The sequence below is a fragment of the Macrobrachium rosenbergii genome, chromosome 18 (genome assembly GCF_040412425.1).
Source record: "Macrobrachium rosenbergii isolate ZJJX-2024 chromosome 18, ASM4041242v1, whole genome shotgun sequence".
In the NCBI taxonomy this organism is placed as follows: Eukaryota; Metazoa; Arthropoda; class Malacostraca; order Decapoda; family Palaemonidae; genus Macrobrachium; species Macrobrachium rosenbergii.
The window spans coordinates 323,276-350,570 of NC_089758.1; the positions used below are offsets into that span (position 1 = coordinate 323,276).

General features: G+C 39.6%; 1 protein-coding gene across 4 annotated transcripts in view; it reads left to right on the top strand.

Moving 5' to 3' along the window:
• The window catches only part of Grp170 (Grp170 co-chaperone), a 309,324-nt gene that overhangs the window by 45,559 nt on the left and 236,470 nt on the right, over positions 1-27,295 (top strand). For all 4 annotated transcript variants that reach the window (XM_067120035.1, XM_067120037.1, XM_067120034.1 and 1 more), the window contains exons 3-4: positions 6,878-7,143; positions 19,059-19,233. In XM_067120035.1, coding sequence (XP_066976136.1) covers positions 6,878-7,143; positions 19,059-19,233 — 441 coding nt within the window. The remainder of the gene's footprint in view (positions 1-6,877; positions 7,144-19,058; positions 19,234-27,295) is intronic.

Genomic DNA, 27,295 nt, shown 5'->3' on the forward strand with positions numbered 1-27,295 from the left:
TTTGTCGATGACCTTGCAATATACTGCACAGGATATGATTCCTTGTCCGTATGTAAACATTTGCAAGGTCTATTAATGCTATTACTAAGTGGGCTGATGAGAATGGTTTCAAATTCTCCTCTTCCAAAACAGTTGCAGTAAGATTCACCAGGTGCCGGCGTGTGGAAGAGGTTCCCACACTTAGTTTAAAGGGTCCATCCTTCCTTTACGAGTGAAGTTAAATTTCTGGGGATGACTATTGACCATAAATTAACATGGGCTAGCCACATAAATGCCCTAAAGTTTAATGTTAAACAATCTATGAATATTTTAAAGGTTGTCTCTGGATTTAGTTGGGGGGCTGATAAGAAATCCCTTCTGAGGCTATATGACTCTCTGTGTCGATCTAAGTTAGACTATGGCTGTCAGATTTATTCCTCAGCCTGTAAAACCAAGCTAAAGGAACTGGATGTTGTACACAACATGGGGTTGAGAATATGCTCAGGGGCTTTTAGAACTTCGCCTGTTGAAAGCATTTATGTCGACACAGATCATTTACCCCTTGATCTAAGAAGGCAAGAGCTAGGGTTGCGATACATGGCTAGAATGAAAAAAGTGCTCCCAAAAATCCCTCCTTTCAAGCACTAAAGGAAACAGACTCTCGAAGTTTTCTGGTACAAGAGCTTCTAAACCATTCCAAATTCGACTGAATGAGGATGTTAGGAATAATCACCTTAAATCCCAGAAAGTCCTGGAAGTAGAATATCCTGTAAATCCTCCATGGCTTATCCCAGAAGCATCAATATGCAAAGAAACTGTTTAACAAAAAGGACTGCACTGTAGAAGAGATTAGGGGAAAATTCTTAGAGCACGATGTTACCCATACTAATTTTACAAAAATTTATACAGATGGATCTAAGTCAGATAGTGGTGTTAGTTTGCGCTGTTATCCTTGGTGATACAGCGTACACAGCTAAATTACCTGACTCTGCATCAATATTTACTGCCGAATTAACAGCCGTAGTGTCTGCCCTAGATTTAGTTTTTCAAAGTAGTGACTCTAATTTTGTCATATACTCAGACTCTAGAAGCACCTTAGAAGCTATTAAAAATTTAATAGCTTTCATCCATTAATTGAAAAAGTTCAGGAGTGGCTTTTTCGTATATATTGTCGACGTAAATCAGTCTCTTTCTGTTGGGTCCCTTCTCACGTGGGGATTCGCGGAAACGAGATGGCAGATAGGAAGCGAAAGCTGCTAGTATTTTATCAGAAACCTCTTTTAGAAAAGTGCCTCATACAGATCTAAAGGTCCCATTAGATCTTATGTTTTAAGTAAATGGCAAGAAAGGTGGACTTCTCCCCTTCTTGCCAATAATAAAAATATAGAAATATTAGGGATAATGTACTACCGTGGTCTTCGTCATTCCAGCTTGACATTTGAACAGAGGTTATTTTAACTTGAGATTAAGGATTGGGCACACTCGTCTAACCCATCAGTTTATTTTAGAAGGAAGCAGCCCTCCAGAGTGTGCTTACTGTGACGAGACACTAACAGTGGAGCACATTCTGGTGGTCTGCCCCAGATATTTTAACCAAAGAGAGATATTTTCAGGGTAAATCCCTGTGTGATATTTTGGGAGATGAAGCAGATATTTCTGCTATCATCTCTTTTTTTAAAGTGTGTATTAAAATTTTTAACGATATTTAATTTATTTTTTATTACATCAGTAAATTTTAATGACATTAATTTTTTTTTTTTTATATAGCACATCATTCATTAAACTTCATACCCTTATTTATTGGTCACATCACTTTATTTTATTTATTAATCATTTCCTTCATGAATTCATAACTTTAACATAATTTATTTTCTTTCCATTACGCTGAATGGCCTTGTTGGCCCCAGTGCCTGGGCTTTGCCCTAAATATCATACATCCATCCATCTATCTGTTCTTTATTTGCAGATGAAGATCGATTCTCTGAACTTTCAGGCTTTTCCGTCCCAGCAAAGAATCCAGAAGTGCCTCAGGAAAGTCCGAGACTTCATCTCTCACCTGTCTTGCTCGGCCAAAGAGTGGATGAACCTCCTGGGGATGCTGTCTTCCATCAAGAAGTTTGTACCATTGGGGAGATTACACACCAGAGTGTTGCAGTTCTTCCTCAGGCCCAGCTGGCACAGGAAGAACTTCCTGGACTTGTGTGTCTTCCCTTCACTCCGGAAATCAAGGACCTTTGGTGGTGGCTGGTAGAGGGCAGATTCTCAACAGGAAAGTCACTGTTTCCACTGAGCCCCAACCTAACGTTGTATTCAAAAATGCCTTAACCTTTTCAAGGACTGTGATTTCCAAATCACACTTGGGAGTTCAGGGAAATATCATTCCTTTGTGTAAAGTTAAAGCCCATGAATTAAGGGAGTTGCCATCGTGCTGGCCTTCAGCGTAATCTCTCACTCTCCATGATCTTGCAGTCCACGTATTGGAGATGCAAGTCAGTTTTCGCTTTGTTTTACCTTCGCGATATTGAAACAGTGTACGAAAAATGCAGTACATTAGGCCCATTCTTCGCAGCTGGCATGGTATTGGGGGACGAAGGATAGGAGGAATGCCTTTGATTTCCTCTGTCCCTCTCCTTGAGTAGGGAATGTTATGTTTTCTTGGGAAGTCTGAGGGCATTGTGTGTTGTGAGTACCCACTGGTCATTGGTTTTCATGGTTTGGGTAGATCAATTTTTATTGTGGTGTAGGTTAAAATTTATCTGGTCATATTTTTTGTTGTACTGCACCCAGGGCAAGGGTACAAATATATATGTATATATGTTTTTATTGGATTGTAAGCTTTGGCAACCTGCAGTGTACTCCTATGTTGCAAAGCCCCCACTAAAGTAACGGCGGCCCTTGGCTCTACCACCACGCCACTACAGGTTGAGAGGAGTTCCGACCAGAGGCAGTATCTACCTGCTTTAGCTTCCTCACCAGTTCAGGTTACAACAAGCATTACATGATGCTAGCTAATTTTCTATTTAATTTCATCTCCATCTCTCAGTGTTTTTGAGTAGTATATGTCCATGCATCCCACCTCCCTTCAGTGTGGGATTGAGCCATGTAATTGTTTGGTAAGTTGCTAATATAAAGTAAAATTTTTATAATATAAAGTTTTATATATACTCACCAAATAATTACATGATCAGACCCTCCTCATGGACACAGAGCATGGGGAATTGAGCTCTTTAGCTCTGTTTTTTATTCTTCCCGAAAGTGGGCGGGGCAAGCTACCTACTGTACACCCAAAACAAGAACACGCTACCGTGATTTTTAAATTTTGAGTCATCCCCACGTAAAGTAGAAACTAACAGCTATGTAATTATTTGGAAAGTATATACAGGCAGTCCCGGTTATCAGCGATCGGTTTACGGCACTTGTCTAGCAATGAAAATCTGTAATTTTCTGCACGAAAATTGCAGATTTCGCTTATCAGCGCGGATAATTGGGTATTGCACCGATACATAACTAACAGTGGCACCGATAACTGAAAATCACAGACTTTCAGTGCTTTTCGGCGCCAATAAGCCCCGAAAATCACTGATTTTCGATTATCAGCAATTTTCAGTTATGATCATACCGTCAGAAACGGAACCCCCGCCGATAACGGGCGACTGCCTGTATAAAACATTTTTAAAAAAATGTTGTGTTTATCGTAATGACTGGAATGAAAATAAGTCTCCGACTCTTGAAGATAATCAGCAGGAGTACCTAAACTCCCCTAATGGCTTATAGCAACTGCAAAAGAGGAGAGTTGTAATTATTTGAAATTCAGTAATAAATATTTGCAAAAGACAGTAGGCACTATAGGAAATTGTAACATTTGTAGATTTGGTAAAACCCCATATTAATTTTAGTTATGGAAGAGGGGTGATCTTCAGCATGAATTTACAGGCAGTCCTTGCTTATCAGCGGCATCGGTTAACGATGATCCGGTTTTACGCGCTTGTCTAGCAAAGCCATTAACTGGATTTTCGGAGCTGATCTCCAGTTAGCGGGACCAGTCTCTGGTTAGCGTCGCCGATCTCCGCTTAATGGCAGCACTGATCTCTGGTTAGCAGCACCGAAATCTGGTTAACGGCGCCGTTAAGCTGGTTATTAGTGCTATTATCGCCGATTTTCAGTTAGTGGCGCTTGCCCATGAATGGAACCCCCCTCCGTTAACCGGGGACTGCCTGTATATGACTTCAAAAAAGAGGAGATATTAGATGTGTTTCCAAAACAGGATTGGCAGGTATGTAAAATTCCAAAAACTACTATGATAATTATCACTTTAGAGGATGATAATTTTCCCTCTCATTTGTGTATAGAAAAGGAAAGGGTGCTGGTATGCCTATACAAACAAAAACCATTGCAGTGCTTCAACTGTTTCAGATACAGTCATCCTTCTCGAGTCTGTAAAAATGACAAGTTGTATGACAACTGTTCTGCACCAGCACATGGCAAGTGCACATTAGGCACTCAATGCATTACTTGTAAGTCCAGTGATAGAAAATGCCCATGTTTTCAAATGGAAACAGCTACTCTTCTAAAATCAGATGCAGAGCATATAAGTGTGGGTTAAAAGAATTACACTAAGGCCTTGAAATCAAATATCAGCAAGCAAGATAAACAAAAAATGCCAGGTAGGCCAGTGAATGCAAACATAAGTTTAGATGTACATGCTCATCCTCCAATTCAGGAATCAGTGCCTCAATTTTGGATATTATATTCCCCTTCCTTCTGCACCTTCTTCTAAGCTGAGCAGCCCTCAGCTGTCATCTCGGGTGCTGTCTCTGCCCAATTTAGGAGAGGAACTCGGTACTCGAGCATGTTAATGCTGTCATAACGGAAGGAAAATACTAACACACCTTCCCACTTTCCAATAGGACAAGAGGAAGACCACCTTCCTTTCCCCTCCAGTTACAAGACCTGCTGAAATACCTAGCATTAGGTATGAAATATTGCCTATAAACAAAGTTGATGGATAAAAATTGCCTAATGAGATAATTCACTAAATAACCACTGTGATATACACCACAATCCGCACCAATCAGATAAGCTACATAATGTTATAAAGAGTGTAAAACCAAAAATATCTCGACTATCATTAAAAAATCATCAGGAAGTAAAATGAAAAATTCAGAATTGAGGGCTTCTTTCAAAGAGTCCTCTAGAAAATAACCAGCATTGTCTCCTCCATCTTGCACGGAACTGTCAAGGTCTGAGGGCTAAGTATGAAGAGCTTAAGATACTCATTCATGAATTCTCTCCAGTTTATATTTGTTTACAGGAAGCTATGTTGGATGTTAATACTCCTTGTCCAAGAGAATACACTGCATACCGAACTGCTTATAATCCTCAAGTAGGAAGTCATGGAGGTAGTTTGGCTTATATTCGCCATGACATTCCTCAGATATCTTTAAGTCTGCAAACTCCCCTTCAAGCAGTCGCAGTGGAAGTAGAATTAATTAGAAAATATACTGTTTGTTCTCTCTACTTACCTCCCAATGATGATGTCTGCTATAATGATGTAGTAGGGGTGATTAATCAACTTCCTCAACCATTTCTTCTTGTAGGAGACATGTAGACATCCATTGTGGGGTGATGTTTTAGCTAATAGAAAAAGAAATCCCCCAGCATCACTTCTTGAAAATGAAGATATAGGGATTCTTAATACAGGTGAGCCTACTCACTTTCATATACAAACAGGCACTTTGTCACGTATTGACCTGTCCATAGCTAGGTCTAACTGCCTTATTGACTTTCACTGGAGAACATTGGATGACTGGCATACTAGTGACTGTGCAATAGTAGTCCACCAAAGCATAGATCTCCTCACTGGTGCTTGGATACCCTCCTTCCCCACATCAATTTTGAACTTGAATAAAGGAATTAACAACGATAGGAGTGTTGGCACGCACCTGTGTCAGCATTGCCAACCATTTGTTATGGTAGCTCAAGTGACAAGATTTTACTTGCAGCATTGGTAATGCTGGCTGTTAAAATTTCCACTAGTGGGATTGGTAATTGAGAGCTGTTCGGGCTAGTGGGCTTAAGGGCATAATTCAGGTGTTTAGGTAAGTATTACAATATTAGTTTTATTATGAAAACTTCATTTTCATATATACTTAGCAAGCAATTACAGAATCAGAGCCCTCCTCATCCCCTGTAATGGACATAAGGTCACAAACAGAATGACGCTACCACCTTCAAGTCATTCCAACGTTACCTGTTAAGTGGGCAGGGTCTATCACCTACTGTACACTATCAAGTGCTACCACAATTTTAAATTAAAGGCTGCTGCACAAGGTTAAAACTATGGCTATGTAATTACTTGGTAAGTATATAAGGAACTTAATTTTATTATGAAAATATGTTATTAAACATTTGCACTTCAACTTATCCTCAAACTCATATTATGACATTTTTGGCAAGATTATCCAGGCAAGCTTGCCTTCCATCTGATTAGTGGTTCAGGCAGCTGTATGGTTAGTGATGTGAAACAAACCATGTTTTTACGATGAAAAAGTTTTTCGTGCAAATGCGTATATCATCTTTTCCCACGAGAGACTGAGTTGAGTGCACGGATGTCTCAGACAGAGCTAATGTGTGAGGAGGATGGCTTTTCTCTTTGGAATCCATGCTTGTGAACCTGAAGATATTGGCTTAAAAAAAAATGAAATATTGATGTGGTTGACAGGTTTATGTGACAAATCTGTATTATGCTATAAATCATGACATGTCTATTTTGTTTTCTATGAACTTCGTTATAAAGTAAGTGAAGCTATTGATTGATATGGTAGCATTTGGTGCCTATTTTATGTGATCATTTTTACAGGGCTTTGCTATTAATATGTGCTTATGATTTTCTCTTCAGCCAGGAGTACCAATGGAAATTGCACTAAATAAGGAATCCAAAAGAAAGACTCCAATTGCTGTTTCATTTCGTGATGGTGAACGTACCTTTGGTGAAGATGCTTTGACAAGTGGTATACGGTATCCTCCTGGTAGTTTCATATACCTTTTAGATCTTTTAGGCAAAAAGATTGATAATCCCATTGTTGAACTTTATAAGAAGAGGTTTCCATATTTTAACATTGAAGCTGATCCGGACAGAAGAACTGTAGTCTTCAGATATGATGAGTAAGTGGTTCCGTCTGTTTATGAGAATGGTTTGTTAACAATATATGAGATATTGTTGCGTTTAATAAATAATAATTGTAAATATTAAGTATCCAATTTGTAGCTGTACCAAATTTTCAAATCCTATGATTATGTAAAATAAGGTTTAATGTAAAATGCTTAAATTAATTGCTTGGAGGTTTACAGTAGCAAAGGTGGGACTTTGAGTCCTTGTTTTTGCGAGAACCAGGTAACCTTATGAAAGTCATGTTATCTGACAGAAAGCTTACCATATCTTAAAAATTCTCAGGTCATACTTTTCATGCAATCTAGCATTTATTATTTGAGATGAATCTTAGCATCTGTTAAGGTTAGCTTACATCATCGCACCATTAGATGCTGTTGGCATTCAAAATAAAATAATGTTTGGGAGACCCAGATGGGTTGTCAGTACTCACCTGTTTTCCACCAGATGGCAGTGGAATTTTAAAATTCTTTTCAGAATTCTTCCTGCCATGTCCTTAAGTGTACAGTGTGAATTGGATGTACAAGTATCATCCGACTTACAACCTGCTCGACATAACGACCATTTGTACTGGCTGATGCATGAAGAGAACACGCCGTATGACAATTGACCACTGAGTTACTTGGCAACGTGCCATCTCAGGAGAGCTCTCTTATCACTCAGGCAGCATCAGTTGGAGTTACCCTGCCCTATCAGCAACATACAGTATTAACTGTACTGACTGAATTGCAAACCAATTTACATTAAAATCGACTACAGACAAGCATGCAAGAACCTAACCCTGTTGTAACTCTGTGCCTACCTGTACATAATATGCATTATATAAATTATTAAAATATATCAGTAGAAGTACATTATGGTAAAAATACAGAAATAATGATTGTACATTACATTACGGTACTGTGTAGGTACTTTATATAGCAAAGGTTTGATATTATGCCCTACCCAGTATGTCAGCCACTTTCTTAGGTTCGACTTACATCCATTTTGACTTACAACTGGTTGGAACCAAGCTGCGTCGTAAGTAGGATGGTACTTGTAATATTTTTTTCCTGGCTGACTTTCCCCTGTGCAATATTGTGCTGGTTTATTGTTTTTGCTTGATGTCATCTACAGCAAGCATAGATAGAAGTTAGACTTTGTAGGATTGAATTTTGTGTAAACAATGTATTTGGTTCTACTTGATGGTTTAGCAGCGTGTTAGCTGTAGGTAATAAGTTTAATTTTTTCTTCTCATTGTGAAGAATGTAAGGGAGTAGTCTGGGGATAAATGATTTAGTGAAGTATCAGAAGGTGCAAAGAGGCCGATAGATTATGTAGACAATTTGTTAGGTCCAGCCATAAGAATACTCAGTCTTTTCCTCCTCCTAATGTTGCTTCTCCTCCTACTTCTCCATTGCCTGATAGGTTTGATCCCTTTCTCATTCCCTCTGCTCTGCCTTCGTATGTAGTTTAGCAGAAAAGGATAGGTAAAATTAAGGGAGATATTAATTTACTTCTTTCACCAGTTAGACATATGACTGAGTATGTTATATGCAAAGATTGCAGTTCTCCGCATGGTAATCAACTGTTTACAATTTCCCCAGAAGAGAGGTGTGAGAGTCTTTATCTGCCTGTAGCCTGCCCTTTGGATTCCCCTGTGTCAATAGATCATCTCCATTGCCAGGGAACCAAGGTGTGTCTTGGGATGGAGGTGGAGGTCTGTGCTTTTGCCACCTCTCTCTCAACTGTCTTCTGTCTCAAATTTGACATCTACTGCAAAGGATTTATTAGGTAGAGTTAAGTGCCTGTGTCAACCGTCTCACATGTTATCCTCTTCTGGCAAGAGTGACAATGGTGTGTATGGCCCAGTAGAGTTGTCTCGGGACTATTGACATAGTATTTCAGTTACAGTACTTCAGTAGCCTATGAGCTGTGCCTTATTGTTTAATCAATTTTTTGCCCTGTATCCTGCTAGAACGAGTAAGAAATTAAACCTGTTTGATTTCATCAAGGCATATTTTAAGGTGATCTCAAAAGTATCACCTAAAGCTGTTTTTTGGAATGCCCCTGCTTAGGTTTCCAGTTTTATGGAGCTGCTTAGAGCTACATATTATGACACAAATACGATGTCAAAGTTCCAACCTTCATCCATTCTGGATGAAAAATTTTCAAGTTATTTGCCCCAAGGAAACAAAGAGCTTTCCAATCAATAAGGTTCTTTAGCCTAACAGTGAGACAGGAGTACTTCTGAAGTTTGTGTATCGTACATCAGAAAAAAAACCAATTGTATATTTGTCCTGAAGGAGTAGCTGGTCCAGCCTAGCTAGCCAGGCTATCTAAACCTGTACTACTGGTATGGGATCCTTGGCTTCCAGGGGCATAGTGAAGTTACAGAGCCTGTGGGTTCCTGTCATCCAGCCTTAGAAAGAAGTCTGTCTTTTAGGAAAGTTTTGGCACAAACATGGGTAACCCTTGCCACATTTTTCCTGGGTGAGTACTCTCACCACGACCAGTGGGGTGTATTGTCAGCTTAGTTTGACAGCCGTTCACCACCTTGTTCATCTATCAGAAGCCTTGCCTCTGCTAGGCGGGGGGCAAGGGTGCCAGGCACCATTTCCCCTTTTCCTCTTTTTTTCTTCAGAGGTGTCTGAGAGATAGAGCTGGATAAAGCATCTGGCTAGGAAAAAGAAACTTCCACTCTTTCTCTTGAGCTTTTTCATAGGGAAGTATGTACTTTGATATATCAGTCTTAAAACAATCCCATGGGGTTTTTCAATGGGCCTCCTCCTACAGGAGGGGATGTCTTGGATTTGTCAGCACCTGGAATGGTCCTGAGGGTTCGGTACACCATGATTCAGATACCAAGGTGCAGGGGCTGATGTTTCTAGAGGCCATCAACCTTGGTTGCTAGCTGGATGGCCTTTGGGAAGCACCTGGGTACTATCTGCAGTTTTTTCTATGCCATTGAGAGAGCTTAGGCTCTAGCTTAGTTGTCTTGGTCATGACTTACTGGTGGTGCTTTGAGCCAAATAATTTCACCTGAATCTGTACAGGGAGTTCGCTTAGAACCAATCCAGCATAGTGACTTTCTACCTGCGCCTCTGACTTCGGAGGAGACCTCTGTATGTATCTTGGTCAGTACCAAACCAATATCACGTAAGTAAGCTTGAGTCTGCAAGGCATTAAACTTCCCCGTGCAACTGCGATTGGCAGTGCCTGTACACCAGTTCACCTATGTGGTGCAATGTAGGCATTTTATCTTAAAGAAAAAGGTTCTTTGCAGTGTCCCTTTGGCCCCTAGCTGCAACTGCTTTCATTCCATGCTTGTTTTACTCTACTTCCGTTCATATTCTCTTTCTTCCATCTTACTGTCCACCCTTTCTTATTGCATTATATTTAACAATTGATTAAAAAAAAAAAAAAAAACATGTAAATTAGCATGGACCAAATGATATCATGAGTGTCGGGTTAAAATAAAACAAATTTTTTTAAAAATGCTGCAGGCACGTGAGCCTTGTTGTTGCCTCAACTGGGAGGTTTTCCTTCCGTTACACCTTTCAGACCTTTTCACTGTCAATTTCTGTTTCAGTGCTGATTGGCCTTAGTTGCCCCAGTGTTTGGCATGTATGCCTAAAATCTATAAATCAATCAGTCTAACATAGACTGAATATCTGGTTCTAAAGAAAACCCAACAAAATATCTGCTCTCAAAATCTCTCTCTCTCTCTCTCTCTCTCTCTCTCTCTCTCTCTCTCTCTCTCTCTTTTGCCTAGAAGGGTTTAAAAGTAGCCAGTCACACAGCAGGGTATCAATTTTTTCTTGATGCTGATTAGCTGGAAGGGTTGTGAAAATCGTAGCCAGTCACATAGCTTGTATTGCGATGTAAACTCGGATGCTTTGTGAGTAATGAACGTACTGTCTAGTGTATGAGTTGTATTTTTGTTCTCTCTCTCTCTCTCTCTCTCTCTCTCTCTCTCTCTCTCTCTCTCTCTCTCTCTCTCTCTCTCTCTCTCTCACTCAGTGAAATATGAATTAATATACAGGCAGTCCTTTTGCCAGAAGGTTTTGTTTGATCTGATTAGCTGGGGTTCCATTTCTGAGGGTGTGATGATAACTGAAATCGCCACTAACTGAAAATCAGGCAGATTTTCGACGGGGTTATCGGCGATAACCGAAAAGCGGAAATTGGCGATTTTCAGCGCCGAAACCCAATGCTGATTTTCATCGCTAGACAAGCCCCATAAAACCGGATCGCTGTTAACTGAGCCCGCCGTTAACCAGGGACTGCCTGTATCATAAACTGTTATGTGGAAAATCAAAAATAATAATTCCATTAATACATTCATTTCTTTTAGCAAGAAAAAAATTATTTTCCTAATTGCTTTCTGTAGCAGGCTCGGTCCTGAGAACAAAAATATTAAAAATTTTGGGACGATCAGTTTTTTTTATACATATTACGATGATAACAGATCAATATAATAATACAGGACAGGTGTGTATTGTTATGGTTAACTGTGGCTAAATAAGGGACTCGACTGTTTTATCACTTGCGCAACAGAACTTCAACCGCGTCCAAACAACAAGAGAAAAAAGCAAATATGCTCACTGGGGAAACAGGATTAAAATCCAGGACCTTAATACATATATTTACAGTTGCAGTTAAATTAATAATTGTAGGATTCTTCATGTAGAGCAGGGCTCCTGATTGGACACAGCGAAAATATGCAGCACGCAAGACTGAACCCCTCTCTGCAAGTGAGAGAAAACGATACACAGTCACTCGAGCGTCAGATATGTACAACCTAATGAATTAATTTTCTATAGGGCTGAAGGCTTAAGAAAGAATTTTAATTCATGAATAACTGCTTAAGGAATTCAACACAAAGGCATAAGTCACTAAAATTGCCAGATGCAGGAAATTACAAGACAAGGGAACTTCAGCAAGAGAATCGAGAGAATTGTAGAAAAATAGGCTGGTGGAACCCCTCAGTCAGACACGTACCTGCTTGGCTTATAATAGGCCTCGTAGCATGAAGCAAGGTTGACTTCCAGTTGTAGCGGAATCCTCCTACTGCAGTAGGAATGGAGTAACGTGCCTGGGTACACAAGTGGTTCGCTGCACCAAATTGGGAAGAGCACCTCGTGGCTCTTGACATGCGAGTGCACTCAGGTCTCTGGGAACGTCTCTGACCCATCTCTCATCACAAGGCCAGCATTGACCTCTTCTGGTTACTGTAAACTGGTTTTGGGCCAGTTTTTTCCAGTCTGTGCCAGTACTATCTGAAACAGTGAACCAGCCAGAAAAACAGATTGAAGACGCAGGAAGAAATCACAAAGGCAGGAATTTTTATGGGAGTGCCTGGGGAGGGTGACAGACAGTAGGTACATCGTAGGGAAATTTCCTGTGTAGCCGAGTGGAGAACAACTACTCTCGCACTCCATAGTAAAGGGGGCCAGTTAAGGGGCTGTTTCAAATTATTAAGATGAGGTGGCACAAATAAGCATTATGGTATACTGTAAATGGATTCTGTATGTGAAATAACATTTTATTGATATTTTGCTGTGTTTACATTATTATTAATATTTGGAAATTAGTAAATAATTGTAACGTACATACACAAGAGAATATTTTACCACTGTTCATTGTATTTATAATTTGGTATTTTTTTCAGTGCATATTAAAATATATTTAAGTACAGTACTTAACTTTACTTGTGAATTCCCAATGTTTCTCCTATCTGTCTAATTGTGAATTCCCAGTTTCCCCTATCCGTCTACTTGTGTATTCCCAGTGTTTCCCGTCTGTAAAAAGAAAATGGGACAACTTCAATACTGTATGAGGGAAAGTGGCTGTGCCTGAATATAGGGGGAACTTGATTAGTTTTCACACGTAGCTGTAAACTATATATTTTTAAGGGTAATACCGTAATAATGTAAGATGACTTTGAAATATGAAAGTGTTGTAGGTGATAGTTTGAGGCATTTTGGGGGTTTGAACTATTAAAATAGGCAGTTATATGCATTTTTTTGGGGGGTGGATACCAGCTTAATGCAGGTTTTCACTTTATGGTCCCTAACCACTGTGATTACAGGGGACATACTGTTTGCTCTTTATGCAGGGGAAAGATCCCTCTTGTGTTGAGTCCTTTTAAACTCTATCGCTGTGTCTACCAACTATGAGAGAATTCTTTGAGACTTGTTGGTCAGTCTTATGGGGCCCTGGTTGAACCATAAGAGTAACTCCTTTGAGCTCTCACAGCCGCTACCAGAAACATGTTTTTCCCCGTCCTCAAAATTTTTTTTTTTTTATATCCAGTACAGTGCCCCTACATTTTCATCCTTTCTTGCAGTCATTGTTTGCAATCCATTTTTCACTACTAAGTCTTTGTCTTAAACCTAGTACCTGTATTTACATAATAGTTACATAGTATTGTCCAGGTTAGCCTGCTCTCTGCTGGTTGGTTAATCATGTTTTCCTCAATCTTATTACTTCCCAAACTATCATTCTTAGTTGTTATTGTACTACGTGCTGAATCAATTATATCACTAGTATCAATTTCAGCCTTATGTCTAGCTAGCAGTAGGAAGAATGAGTAAAAGTATTTATTGCATGTAAGTGTTCCAGTATGAGAGCATGTGCCTACGTGCAGTTTTTAATTTCATTTTCTTTCTTTCATCATCGTACTGAACGACCTATTGGGTCCTAGCGCTTGCCTTCAGGCCTAGACCTGCTATTTTAATCTAATCCTTCAGGCCAGCCCTATGAGAGCTGAAAGTCAGCTCAGTGGTCTGGTTAAGCTGCTTTAATGCAATAATAATGAAAACAGTTACAAAATTTATCAACTAACTATTGGAGTACTCTTTGTAAATCTGTGAAACTCATCAATTTCTACACTCGAGTTCTGACAGTGCCTCATCCAACTCTCTCCTTACATTAATCCCATGTATGTCATAAATTACTTCATCTGATCTAGTTCTCTGTCCATTTCATCCATTCCTTCCAATTGCACTCCTTTGCTCAAACAATTTCCCATTTCCTACCTTTTCCTTTCTTAGTCTCAACTGTCTCTACTAAAACTGTTCCCCTTCTAGCAGAATTTTTTTTCTTGTTCACTCTCATCATCTTTTATCCTCTTTAGCAAGCATTCAATCACCAGGTGCATCCTCAAATGCTCAAGAGGTTCACGCCTTCTTTGTAACTAACTACAATCTCCACGTTCAGCTTCTAACAAATAACTTTATCTATTCAACCACACTTATCACATAAGGACCTTCATACTTCCCCCTGAACTTATTTGAAATCTCCCTTTATCTATAATCTCCTTTAATACCTCTTTAACTTTGTAACTCATACTGTTCATGTGCCCTTCAAACACCCCTGTTATCTTCAGTCACCTGCATTGAGGGTTTAACACACATCACTCAAAATTCATAACACTCACTAGGGGACATTCCTATACTTTGTGAACACTTGCATTATATAACCACAGTGCTTTTACAACATACATAACTCATTGTCCAAATTTCTCCTTTAGCCAAACCATTTGTGCTTACTATATAAGGTGTTTAATACACTTGTTCAGCATCCCAATTATTCAACATACCTCAAATGTTTATCAAGTAAACTCTGGGCCATTATCACTCAAAACAGCTTTCTCAGCTTGCTTACACACACAGGGAATGTGCTATCTTACCATATTCACAACAATTCACTCCCTTTATCCATAATAGGTGCTGCATACGCAAACTTGCACAAATGATCCATTGTCTTCTACTCACCAGCAACAGTCAGCAGTCTATTACAACCTTTTCAAAATCTTCATTCATTTTCAGTCACAAAATAGGCAGACTGTTGTATGTAGTTTCCACATCAGTACAGTTTTGCACCAATTAAGGAATAAATATACACACTTTCGTATATTTTATCAACTTGGACTTCTCCAAATGAGCATACCTATTATGTACATAATCTTGCGAATACCTGTCATTCCAATAACTGAAAAATTTGGTACATGTATGTTCTCATCCATTCCTTTTTAACATATTAAACTCTCATGAAAGTTGAGTAGCATTATACTCCACCTACTCACAGGAATCCTAAATTGAACACTCATATGTAGTTTTCCTATTACCAGGCAAACCATTTGCATATCCTCAGAGTCCCCAAGTGTCAACCATTGGGTCCCAATCATCTGTACACCCATTTTCCTACAAACTGCACCAAATTCATGCATTCATTTTGCTTATGTAAAATTTGCTGTTATCTCTCTGGAACAACATGCTTTCTACTTCAACCAAAATGTTATTTAGTCCAACAAAAATCTACTCCAATACGGAAACAAAAAGAACAAAACACCAGATGGTTAATTGTCAAAGGGTAAAAAAGAAAGAGAACATCCAGGATAATCTGGGATAACCTGGTCACAGACTGAAACGACAAGCTTAATGTGAAGAATTATGGAAAGAGTGACCAAACAATTTTCCAAACACGTATAAACCTGAATTTTAATCTCTTTGCTTATACTTAATTTTTTTTTAATATACAGCATCGAGCTTAAACAGACCAAGACTAAGGTTCAAAACACTACTAGTGTTTGACTTGATTAAACAAGATTCAGTGACATTCCTTTTAACTTGAGTCGATGCACAAAACTATGGACTTGCTCTCATGTGTACAAATAATGCATTCGATATCTGGCCAGTTCTCACGGGATATTGCTTCTGTTTGATTAGTTGTTCAGGTGATTTTCCAGTTTGTCTGTGGTATTTTATATAACAACTTTTGCAGGGAATTTTGTATATGCAACCAGAAACGTCATGAGGTGAAAATCTTATTACAAAACCCCTAGCATTAAAATTACGGACAACACTTTTTATGAATATCCAAAAACCAAAAACTGTCATCTTATGGTAACTTTAGAATGTTTTTCTATTAGGTTTGGTTGTACTACCAGTTAAATGTTTTCCTGTCACTTTTTCATGCTGCATCCACAAAAGTCCTGGGGTATCATAAGTTTTGAGGCAGTATCATAAACAGTATTTGTTTCAGCATCAGTAAACTCTGACTGCAAATGTGCGGAGCCCTTAAAACATAATAGAAAAAAACAGATAATGTAACGTCAATGATGGTTTGAATAAAAACGAGCCAATGTTAGTAGATTTTCAGAAGATGGAATAGGTGACATTTCTATCAGATGGAAGGACAGTGTCAACAAGAAAATTCAAAGTGTCTTCTTCCTGTACAGTAAATATGATAGATGGGATGAAGTTATTCAGCTTAAACAGAAATTCCTGAAGATTTTTGCAAGCTGGCAAATAATGAAAATACCCACACAATTAAACCACATCACTTCTTGTGGCATAATTTTTGGTAACAATTTTTTCTCAAAAGATTCCTTGAAATATTTCTAAGGAGAAGAGATTAGGGATTATCAATAGTCATTCCAAAATGTGGGACACAGAACTCACCTTTAAAACAAAATTTACAGTGTTTGAAATGGTCAAGGGAATATAAAAATATTTTGATTGAAAACAAATCATCTAAAGGTACATTTGTGAATAAATACACTACATCAATTTAAAATTCACATGCAAATTTTTCAACTTTTTTATGAAGTGTATATATTTTTAATATGTGTTTGAAATTTTTACATGTAAAGGTTTAAGCATTTTCACAAGCCATTTATATAAAGTATACAAAACTGGTATTCCTTGACCATTTCAAAACATTGACCATATAAGATTTAAGTATAAAATATTGTAAATTATGTTTTAATAGAGAGTTTTATAGTTAAACATTTGGTATGGCTTGGGTAATCCTTCATCGTCTTGCAGGAAACTCCTTCCCTGGCCACCTGACTCCTAATAACCCTTTCTCAGGAACAGCATTACTAAAACTTCGCACTCCCCACACAGCATTGCCAACCACCCCCCTCCCATCTTGCTTAGCCTTCACCACCACCAAGCTGAGAACTCATTCCCCAGCCCCACAAAACCCTTTTTCAGCCTGTTTATGCCTGTAAACAGTGTTACTAATACAGGCAGTCCCTGGTTATCGGCAGGGGTTCCATTCTGAGGATGTGATGGTAGCCAAAAATCTGTGATTTTTGGGGCTAGTAGCCGAAAAGCGCTGATTTTCGGTTATCGGTGCCTCTGTTAGGTATGTATCGGAGCCAATACCCAATTATCGGCACCACTAAGCGGAAGTCGGCAATTTTTGGCGCCAAAAAGTGAAAGTTGGCAGTTTTTGGCGCCAAAAATTGCTGATTTTCATCGCAAGACAAGCCCCGTAAAACCGGATCGTCGTTAACCGGGTACTGCCTGTACTTTAGGACCACAGTACTGTATTACCAACCATTGGAGCGCAGTTTTTAAAACTTTTATGAATTGTGTATATACAGTATACTGTATCTCTTGGGGTCTGAGTGGCAATTACATGCAGGTATGGTGAGTTGTGGATATTCAAGGGATTCTCTACAGTGCAAATCTAATAGTCTGCCATCAAAAGGACCGACTGGGTGCTGTACTAGCAAAAAGAAAAGCCAGACCAGCAAGTAGTCTGTAAAAATACTGGTTAAAACTAGAGTCAGCCTTCATTATCACAGACTATAGTTATAACTTTTATATGTACTCACTGAATAATATGTAAGCCATATTGTTTTATAAAATTTTATTGAAAGATTTTTAACAAAAAGTATTAACCATTAACTAGTCTGGTTAGGTAATTGCTTGTTCAGCATCAGATTACCTATTTTATTGTTCTCTGTCTCACTATACTGTACCATATGAGAAATCTCATAATCTTACCATTATTCAGTGCTCAGTAGCAATGCAGTCAACCTAGCTTTGTCTATATAGAATCCTGTGTCTGTTTTAATACTTTTAGATTTAGTCAATCAGTATAGTTTTACTGTTTCTCCTTATTTTTATGTCATTCTCTAGATAAGTGGGCCTGATGATGAGAAAATTCATGTATTCCCAAAAGCTCGTCTGTGCCTCTTATATTCTAAGAAATGATGATGTCTGCAATTTTACCACGTCTTCTGGCTATCCTGTTCTGCCTTATATATATATATATATATATATATATATATATATATATATATATATATATATATATATATATATATATATATATATATATATATATATATACATATTATACATACATATACACATACTTTGTATATATATATATATATATATATATATATAGGCCTTATTATAAAATATGTAACTTTTGTGTGACATTTGCTGACACTTTTGTCAGATGTTTCTCAAAAGTAAGATGTGAGTCAAAAGTTACACCAAGTTAGTTAAAGCTTCAAATTCATTCTGCAGAGTGCATCCACTTGAAGGGGAGGATGGGGTGGAAAATTGGTACAAGATCTACTATCAATATTGTTTTCATTTTAGTGGAGGTCAACCTCATACCCCACCAACTAAACCATTGATTAATCCATTCCATGTTACATTTGAGACTAAGAACAACTCCATTTCTTGTAAGTGGAGACTTTACTACACCCACAAGTGTTGCATCTCCCGATACTGGTTGGTTTCCAGGCCAACATCCATATCATTTGTATACACTAAAAATAACAGTAGACCAAGAACACTACCATGAGGAACTCCAAACACAAGAGGTCTTGGGTCACTAAAAATTTCATCAAGAAAACTGGCTGATGCTTGGATGTTGATATCATCTTATTTATTTAACAATGCTTTGTATACAGTCCTTTTTTTCATTTGGAAGTTGATTTATTGCTTATTTTTTCAATTTATTCAGTTGTGAACTGCTTATGGCCATAAGCTTATTAGGCTGTAAGTAGGGGAAAGTCTGTACTGTAAGTCAATTTTGCCTATTCATACTTAAGTTTTGATGTTCTGATACAACCAATAAGGCTAATTTTGTTTGTTACTGTATTTTTTAGGAAAACTGCATATTCAGTTGAGGAGTTGGTAGCACAGCTTCTGTCATATGCAAGAGAAACAGCAGAAGAACACACTGATCAGAAGATTAAAGATTGTGTCCTGACTGTTCCTCCATTTTTCAATCAGGCTGAAAGAAGGTCCATATTAACTGCAGCTGAATTAGCTGGCCTTAAGGTTTGTAGTAGATTATTACATCAAATTGTTATAAACCTCACTACTACTACTTCTTTCGACCTTATTAGTCCCACTGTATAGCAGCAGGGTCAAGTCAGCTTTATCTATTTCTATTCTTGCATCTTCTTTCCAACAGTCCCTCTCACTTTCATCCATCCATCTGATCCACTGATGTTTCTGCCCCTATCCTCCCCATCATTGACAGGCCTGATAACTGTCTTATAAATCTTCTTTTTCTTATTAATGGCATTTTCTTGTCTAAAACCTTTCCAGTTGATATTCCAGCAATCCATCTCACCATCCTTCTCTTGGCTCTTTCAACAGTCCTCCACTTTCTTTCTCAGTACCTTTCTCCTCATATTAGTACAGGCCTGATAACTGTCTTATAAATTAATTTTAAACTTAATTGCATTTTCTTGTCTTTTACTTCACTCCATTTTCACTATCTTTCCTCTGTGTCAATGTTTACCTTCCTCCTCTGTTTTATTGATCCCAATTAGTTAAACTCTGCTCTTACTCCTTCTTTACTACTATATTTCTCCCCAAAGAATAATAGGTAATGATAAATTGCAATCACTTTTCTGATAATGGATAGTGGTTTTGCCATGAACACTAAAGCATAGATATCCATGAATGTTTCAAGAGGTTCTTAGAAGGAGCAGGTAAATCACATCCACTTTCCAGATTTCTAGTGACAAGTTTTTACTTTACCAAAAATCATCCTTGGATATATATCTGTCCACATTGCAGTGGTTTTGCCAGTATTGTTTGCAATTGGCTTGGTGGTGTGAGGTATTTCTTTGGAAGGAGAATTTGTATGTTATTTTGTTGTCATATACATAGCTTGATTGGTTAACACAATTGGAGGGGAAATATATTCCAGGATTTCTTTGTTCAGTTGCACTCTTCCCCGGATCAGTTATTTCAATCAGATTTTAATTTAGAGCTTTACTGATATTTGATACATTAAAAGTCTCAGTATCATAGGGCTTGTAGAATTATGTATTTGTGGTTGTTGTGATTGTGTATACTGTTTATTATTAATATGAACTGGTAAATATACTCTTCTTCACTGAATTTAGATTATAGGATTAAAAGTAAAATGGCAAAAGTGTCGTCACAAATGTCAGTAGAATTTTCAGTCTTCGTTATATGAAATTTGGAAATAATACAAGACAAAAATTGTGAAAAAAATGTACAGTGCAGCAATATTCATCAGCATTTTGCAACAAAAATGGTTACTATTGCTGAACCTAATTCCTGATTCTAATCGTTACTGACCTCAAAACCCATCGGTTACAGCCTCATAACCAACCATACAGGGAAATGTGTTTGCGCAAAACACATATTACCATATGGAGCCTGACATAATAGTAGGCCATCAGGGTGCAGGTCGGTCTGCCACAAGTGGCACTTAACATTCATAAAGCAACGACTGCTGTTGCATATAAAGAGACATGCATTTTATATAATTTTATAGCTTTATACCCTGCAAAAACTAGCTCTATTTTTAGGTCGGCTATTACTGAAGAAGAGACTTTTTAGTAATACTACAAAGATGATGGTATTTCTAGTAACTGCAGCCAGGTACTTGGTGAAATGGATGTTGCCTGACTTGAGGAGTTGAAAATACAGTTGCTCATGTTCTAAAATGAAACAGGATATCTGAATAGTCTCATTTCAATACCAAAAAGAAAGTTACATAAAAAAAAAAAATTTCAGACCAAAAGGAAGTTATGTAAAATGTTTTTATTGGAATAGAGTTAGAAAATAAATGTACATGTGATGATCTTTTATAGGGTTATGGAGATGTTATTAAATAATAATTTTGTATTAAGGTATATGAATGTGGAAAGTGTAGAATGTTTCCTTGTGCAGAATTTTTATCTATTAAAGGTGATAAGAAATATGGAAAGTGCAGGCTGGTATTCTTAATGTGGTGAAATTTGTTTGTATAAAAGCCCCAGCCTGTGGTTAAGTCCTACATTACCTGTGTAGGAACACTGTTTTGTAATTACCTTATTGTCCCAGTCAGAGATGTTTAACCATGCCTTGAATTACAAAACGGTAGGTTGTAGGTTGGTCAAGGCACTAGCCGCTCCATTGAGATACTACCAGTAGAGAGATCAAAGTCCCATGTAAGGTTGGCCTGTATAGTATGTTGTTAGGCCCCTCTCATCATGGAATTTTATATGCCTGCACCAGCTTAGAATAGGCTGGCATATTCATTACACATCTTTTACTGTTGACACACACTTGACGATACTTAACATTGTGCACTGTTAACCCTTCTCTATCTGCCCTTTCTTGTGTAAAAGAGACTAGCCTGGTATGCATCTCTTTTGGAAGAAGGCCACTCTGATGTAAACCATGGTTTTATATATGTAACTTACTAAGTAATTACATTGTTTCACTGACCGGCAGCTTAAAAATTTGAAAGACATGGGTAGCGCTAGTGTTGGTGTAGGTGACTAGACCCAGCCCACTTTTGGGGTAAGCAAGGAACAACTTCAGCAGAGAGCTCAGTTGTTTTCTGGTGGTTCCCGACTGAAGTACAGTTGTGAGCAGTCCGTTTAAATTTTGGTTTTCATTGCTTTTCCATTGAGATTCTTTTGGTAAAGTACTGGTAGCCTATGGCTTTGTGTTTACATTAGGTTCTCTTAGTGAGACCATTATTTCTCAGTTTGGGATGCTTTTCTTCAACTTGACTTTAATTATAATTACGATTGTTGACTAGTTAGTTAGTATGTCTGACTCTAGTGCAACCCTGTTGCAGCAAAGGTTGTAATACAAGACTTCCTAAAGAGAAATATGACTCTCACTGTGTGTGTTGGGTGTAGGAGACAAGAGTGTTCAGTTGTCAAACCTGTGACAAATGTTCTTAGTGGGATACTAAACAATGGAAGGGTTTGGGGTCTCATATAGCAAATTAGAGATAGAAAATGTAAGGCAGCCACTAGAGCAGAGAATAAGATGGTGGATAGCAAGACTGTAGCTAGTTCTGGTGATGATAATATTCCTGCTGTATCTATGCCGGCTCCCACTGTGTCACCTGTTCCCAGTCCTTCGACTATTCAACCTGCTCCTTTACCCAGCTCCCTCGCTTCCAATCCCGACCCCCTTGCCAACCCCGAGTTGAAACTCATGCATAATTTTGATGTTAAAATGGGGTTAATAGTGGATACAGTGACCCAGTTGGGTGCTTCAGTGCATGTCCTTATGGACAAAGTGGAAAAAAGTTACTGTTAGTAGTGTCAGTAATGAATGTAGGCAAAGGTACACATGGGGAGCAGTACCGGAGGGAGGAGGTCAGTGGGTCTGCTCATCACCACCGATGACCTGTTCCTTCCCAGGTCGCGACAAAGGCAAAGGTCAAACTAGGGTGTACTCAAGCCCTACACATGGGAGTGATGAATTGCAGTCACTGAAAAGGCCCATCGGATACGGTGGCTCCCCTCCAGTGAAGGGGCAGTCAGTTTCTGGGATTCCCCCAGGCTTTTCTCCAGAACTCCCAGGCAGGAACCCAGGCGTTCATCTGCCAAGACACTCCCCAGTTGGACCTGTTAGCAACAAGCTCCTAAGAGCAGCCAACCTCCCAGTAATAGCCGCATGGGTAGCATCCCAGATGGAAGCACCCTTCAGTAGAGTGCCCTACAACGCCCAAGACTTCAGTACACCACTCTGCCTTCTCGCTCTGCCATTCTCCAACGCATCTGGGCACCAGAGGTCTTACAACAAGTCTACCTGATATGACGGAAACAAGCGCCAATTCAGTGTCAACTGGCTGATATCTTAAGTTTGCTTAAGAGAGGGCCTCCTTCTTCGCCCAGTGAATTCAAAACCACAAAAAATACACAACACTCACCCTGATCCTTGGTTGCTGAAAAGGCCCATCGCCAACACAGCACACAAAACCACACAAACAAAACAAGGAAACATAAAAATAAGAAGGTAGAAACTATATCAACAAGAACAGCACACTAACAAGAAAAACCAACAACTCTCAAAAGCACACAAAAACTGTCCAAGACCAAACGACTGACCGGCAAGCTCTGACTCAAAACTGCCTCAAAACCGAAAAATCCTCACATATATTTAAAGAACGACCTCATCCCTCTTCCAACAACCAGCACTCACTCTCTCTCTCTCTCTCTCTCTCTCTCTCTCTCTCTCTCTCTCTCTCTCTCTCTCTCTCTCTCTCTCTCTCTCTCTCTCTCTCTCTCTCACAGAACGTTGGGAAATGCTAATTAAAAAACTCACTCATCCCTCTATAATTCTCCCCCTTTTCCAACACTTTTCACACTGCATTTAAATTGCCTTACGCAACACCCACGGAGGTCCCTAGAACGTGTTTGCTGGGCACTCAATCATTCTCTCAGACTCGCTGTCTCTTCCAGCAACATTCAGATTTACATTTTCTCCTCCATTCTCTCTCAGATTCACACTATCTTCTTCACTATTACCACTCTCAATTTCATCCACAATCTCATTTATACCCTCTAACTTGTTCCCAAATACCTCCCCCAATTCTTCAACTAACCCATCCCATTCGCTCATTGACCTTTCCATTCCAAGATTCATTCATGCTTTCAACAGTATCCATTGCTAGCTCTTACTCTTACACTTTCGCTCATCTCCAACCGTTCAGTCACCCCTACACGTTCAGTCAACTCAGTTATATCAAACCCGCATTTCCTAACGTTCTATTCATACCATGCCATTCATCCGAATTACACGCTTTATCACTCATTTTCACTTTGGCACTCACACCCCTAGTACGATCACTCCGTTCCACGTTCTTCCCTTTCTTAGTTTCCACCATACTCTATCAAAACAAATTGCTGATCCTCCATACACCCTTCACAAGCTCTCATGCTTACTTGGTTCACCCACAATTTCAACCATTTATACACCCCATTCTCAGCACATATTCCGTACATCCTTCCATCTCAATTGGTTATGATCAAGTATTTCTCTCACACTACCATCTACACATACTTCCCCTACAACATAACTAAGCCCACTGGGACCAACTTCCAACACTTCACGGACCCTCAAATTTTTCACGCACTTTTATTTACATTCAACACTTTCTCAATTACTTCTCAACACTTTCGCCATTGTAACTTTCAAACCTCTCACGCCTTCTTCCATACCTCCCTATCATTCTCCAACGGTCTCACTATCTTTTCAAAATTTAACCAGATGCCCATTATGTGAATTCAAAACCACAAAAACAGTACAACACTCATCTGACACCCGGTTGCTGGAAGATGTAAGGTGTATGGACGCCAACACAGCACACAAACAAAACAAGGAAACATAAAAATAAGAAGGTAGAACTATACACAACAAGAACAGCACACTAACAAGAAAAACCAACTCTCAAAAAGCACACAAAAAAACTGGCCCAAGTCAACTAGCTGTGATATCTTAAGTTTCCACAGACAGACAGCCAAAGTAAACAAACTAGACCTCATCCCTCTTCCCTTCTCTCTCTCTCTCTCTCTCTCCAGGCCTCTCAGTAATTAAAAAAACTCACTCATCCCTCTATAAGGCCTCTAGCAGGTTCATTTATCCTGTTTCGTAGGAAGAAGAAGGTGATATGGATCAGGGCTCCCCTCTGACAGCCTATGCAGCTTTATTGACATACTTGCTTCAGAACTTTCTGAGATTCTTCTCGCCTGTGGCCCCAGTGTCCCCAGCTTTGACTTTTTTCATCAATGATAAGCCTGCTGACTCCTCCAGGCTGCTGAAGATGGTGCTTTCATCTTCCGCTAGGAAGGCTCTCAATGAGCTAGACAGACAGTTGGGCTCTTGGAGAAGAGAGAGCAGAGGAAGTCTTCGTTCACTTATCTTCCCTCTCATCTCATGCATTGAGAGGTATTCTTCGTATGACACTGGAGAAGCTCCCTCACTGGGAGTGGCTGCCTCCTCCCAGGGGGACTTCTCAGGACGAGTCTAACTTCTCAGGACTTAGAGACTCGTCTTGGAGATTCAGCCATCGCTGTCACTAAGGTGATGATCTCCCGTACAGAACCTGACCACTTTCTGAAGAACCTTTTTAGAATTTTTGAAGTGATAAGCTTCTTGGATTGGTCAGTGGGTGCATTAGCCCATAAGGTTAAGAATTGCTCTTCGCTTCCTGAGGACATCACGGCAAATTGTCTGAATGTCCTGTTGTGCAAGGATAGGGGCATCAGGGATGGCTCTCTATGCGATGGGAGTACTGAAGAAGAGAGAGCTCTGGTGCTCGTTCACCATGAAGCGCTTCACGGTTTCTCAGAAGTCTTCCCTTTTATACTCTCCTCTCGATCGCCAGCATCTCTTCCCTCAAGCTACAGTCAGCGACATTTCTTCAGAGCTTCAGAAGAAAAGCACACAGGACCTTTTAGCTTGTTCATCTAGACGCCCCAGGGATTCTTCATCTACGAGTACCAGAACCATTCCTCCACTTAAGGCACTGCCCTTTTGGGGTAGCAGAACCAGAACTCAGTCAAGGTCTAGGACGAACCTGCATTTTTAAACATCTGACTTACCTGGTAGTTATATATATAGCTTAAGTCCCTGACGCGTGGCAGAATTTCAAAACTCGTGGCAATCGCCGATGGGTAGTCAGGTGTACCACCAGTGCACCCTCTACCCAGGTACCTTGAACCATTCCAGCTGTTCCTCAGATCTTCCCTGCCGCCGTACTGGTTGCATCGTTAAGAATTTCGCTCGTTTGGCCCGTGTTTTTCACAGAGTTTTGGTGAAGTACTCTTTGGCTTTGGCTTTGGCTTGTTTTTTGGATTTGCTTTGGATTTTCTGGAATCTTTTAGATATTGTTGGTTTTGACCTTTGCTCCTTTTGATCTCTCTTACGATTTTTCTCTTTCCAAGATGTCTGACTCTGCTTCGAGTGTGAGAATGTGTGTGAGGGGGTGTAAAACCCGGCTTGCTAAAGTTGCGTTGGATCCCCACTCTATTTGTGTAAATTGCAGAGGTAAGAATTGTGAGTTAAAGGATAGATGTGATGAATGTTTGGGTTTATCAGAGAAAGAGTGGATGGTTTACTACCGCTATGTTTCTAAGCTTGAAAGGGATAGGATCAGAAGAGCCGGGAGTAGTAAATCTCGCTCTTCTAGAGATAGTCAGGGAATTGAAGATTCTCCTCTTATTATCAATCCTATTATTCATTCCCCAGTAGTGGTAGTCCCAGAACCCGCCACTGATACTGATAAGGAGCCAACCTTGAAGGACATGATGACGGCCATTCAAACCCTTGGACAAAAGGTAGAATCCTCGCAAGAGACAGAAGGATTTATGGTCAAATGTGAGAGATCTGAAACATTCAAGTGTTAATGAGAAAAATAAAAGTGCAAGTGTTGTGGAGGGTGCGATTGCTCGGTCCTGTCGTGCTCCTAGTCCTAGACCTCTTCCAAGCTCACCAACCCCTGTGAGAAGGAATGTCGACAGACGAAGGGAGGTGAGAGGCTTTAGCTACCGAGCAGTCGTCCCCCTCGAAGCGTACCTGTTGGCGCTTCCCAGGACGCTCACCCGCCATAGGAAAGACGAGGTTAAAGTGTTTTTCGTCCTCGTCGGAAGACGCTGTTACTAGACGGGCTGGCGTCATACATCCGTGTCGAGACCCCTCAAAGGAAACTTCCTTCTGTGGAGCGGCGTCGGGATTTGACGCTTCCTACTCGGGATGTAGTCACTGGAGCAGTCCAGATCGTTCCCCTCTTAGCTTCGGACGATTGCTCTCTGGTGAAAAGCAGACGTATGTTGTCGCCACGGGCGCGAGGGCGTCTGCTTCCGCTGAAGACGAAATGAGATTGGAGGCGTCCCCGAACGTCATTTCCAACGTCTCATCGAAGAAAATGAATTAGTAGCTGATATTGCGGCTCCCCTGTCGATCCCCAACAGCAGGTAGCCCGCGAAATCAGTCTAATTCAGGACATGCAACGGAAACTCTCTTCCTGATGCAAGTCTTGCAGCCTGCAGAAAAGAAGGATGCAAACTTTTGTCCACCTAGTGCTGTACGTCGCCCTGAGGAAACTTTTGACCGATGTCGCACAGGC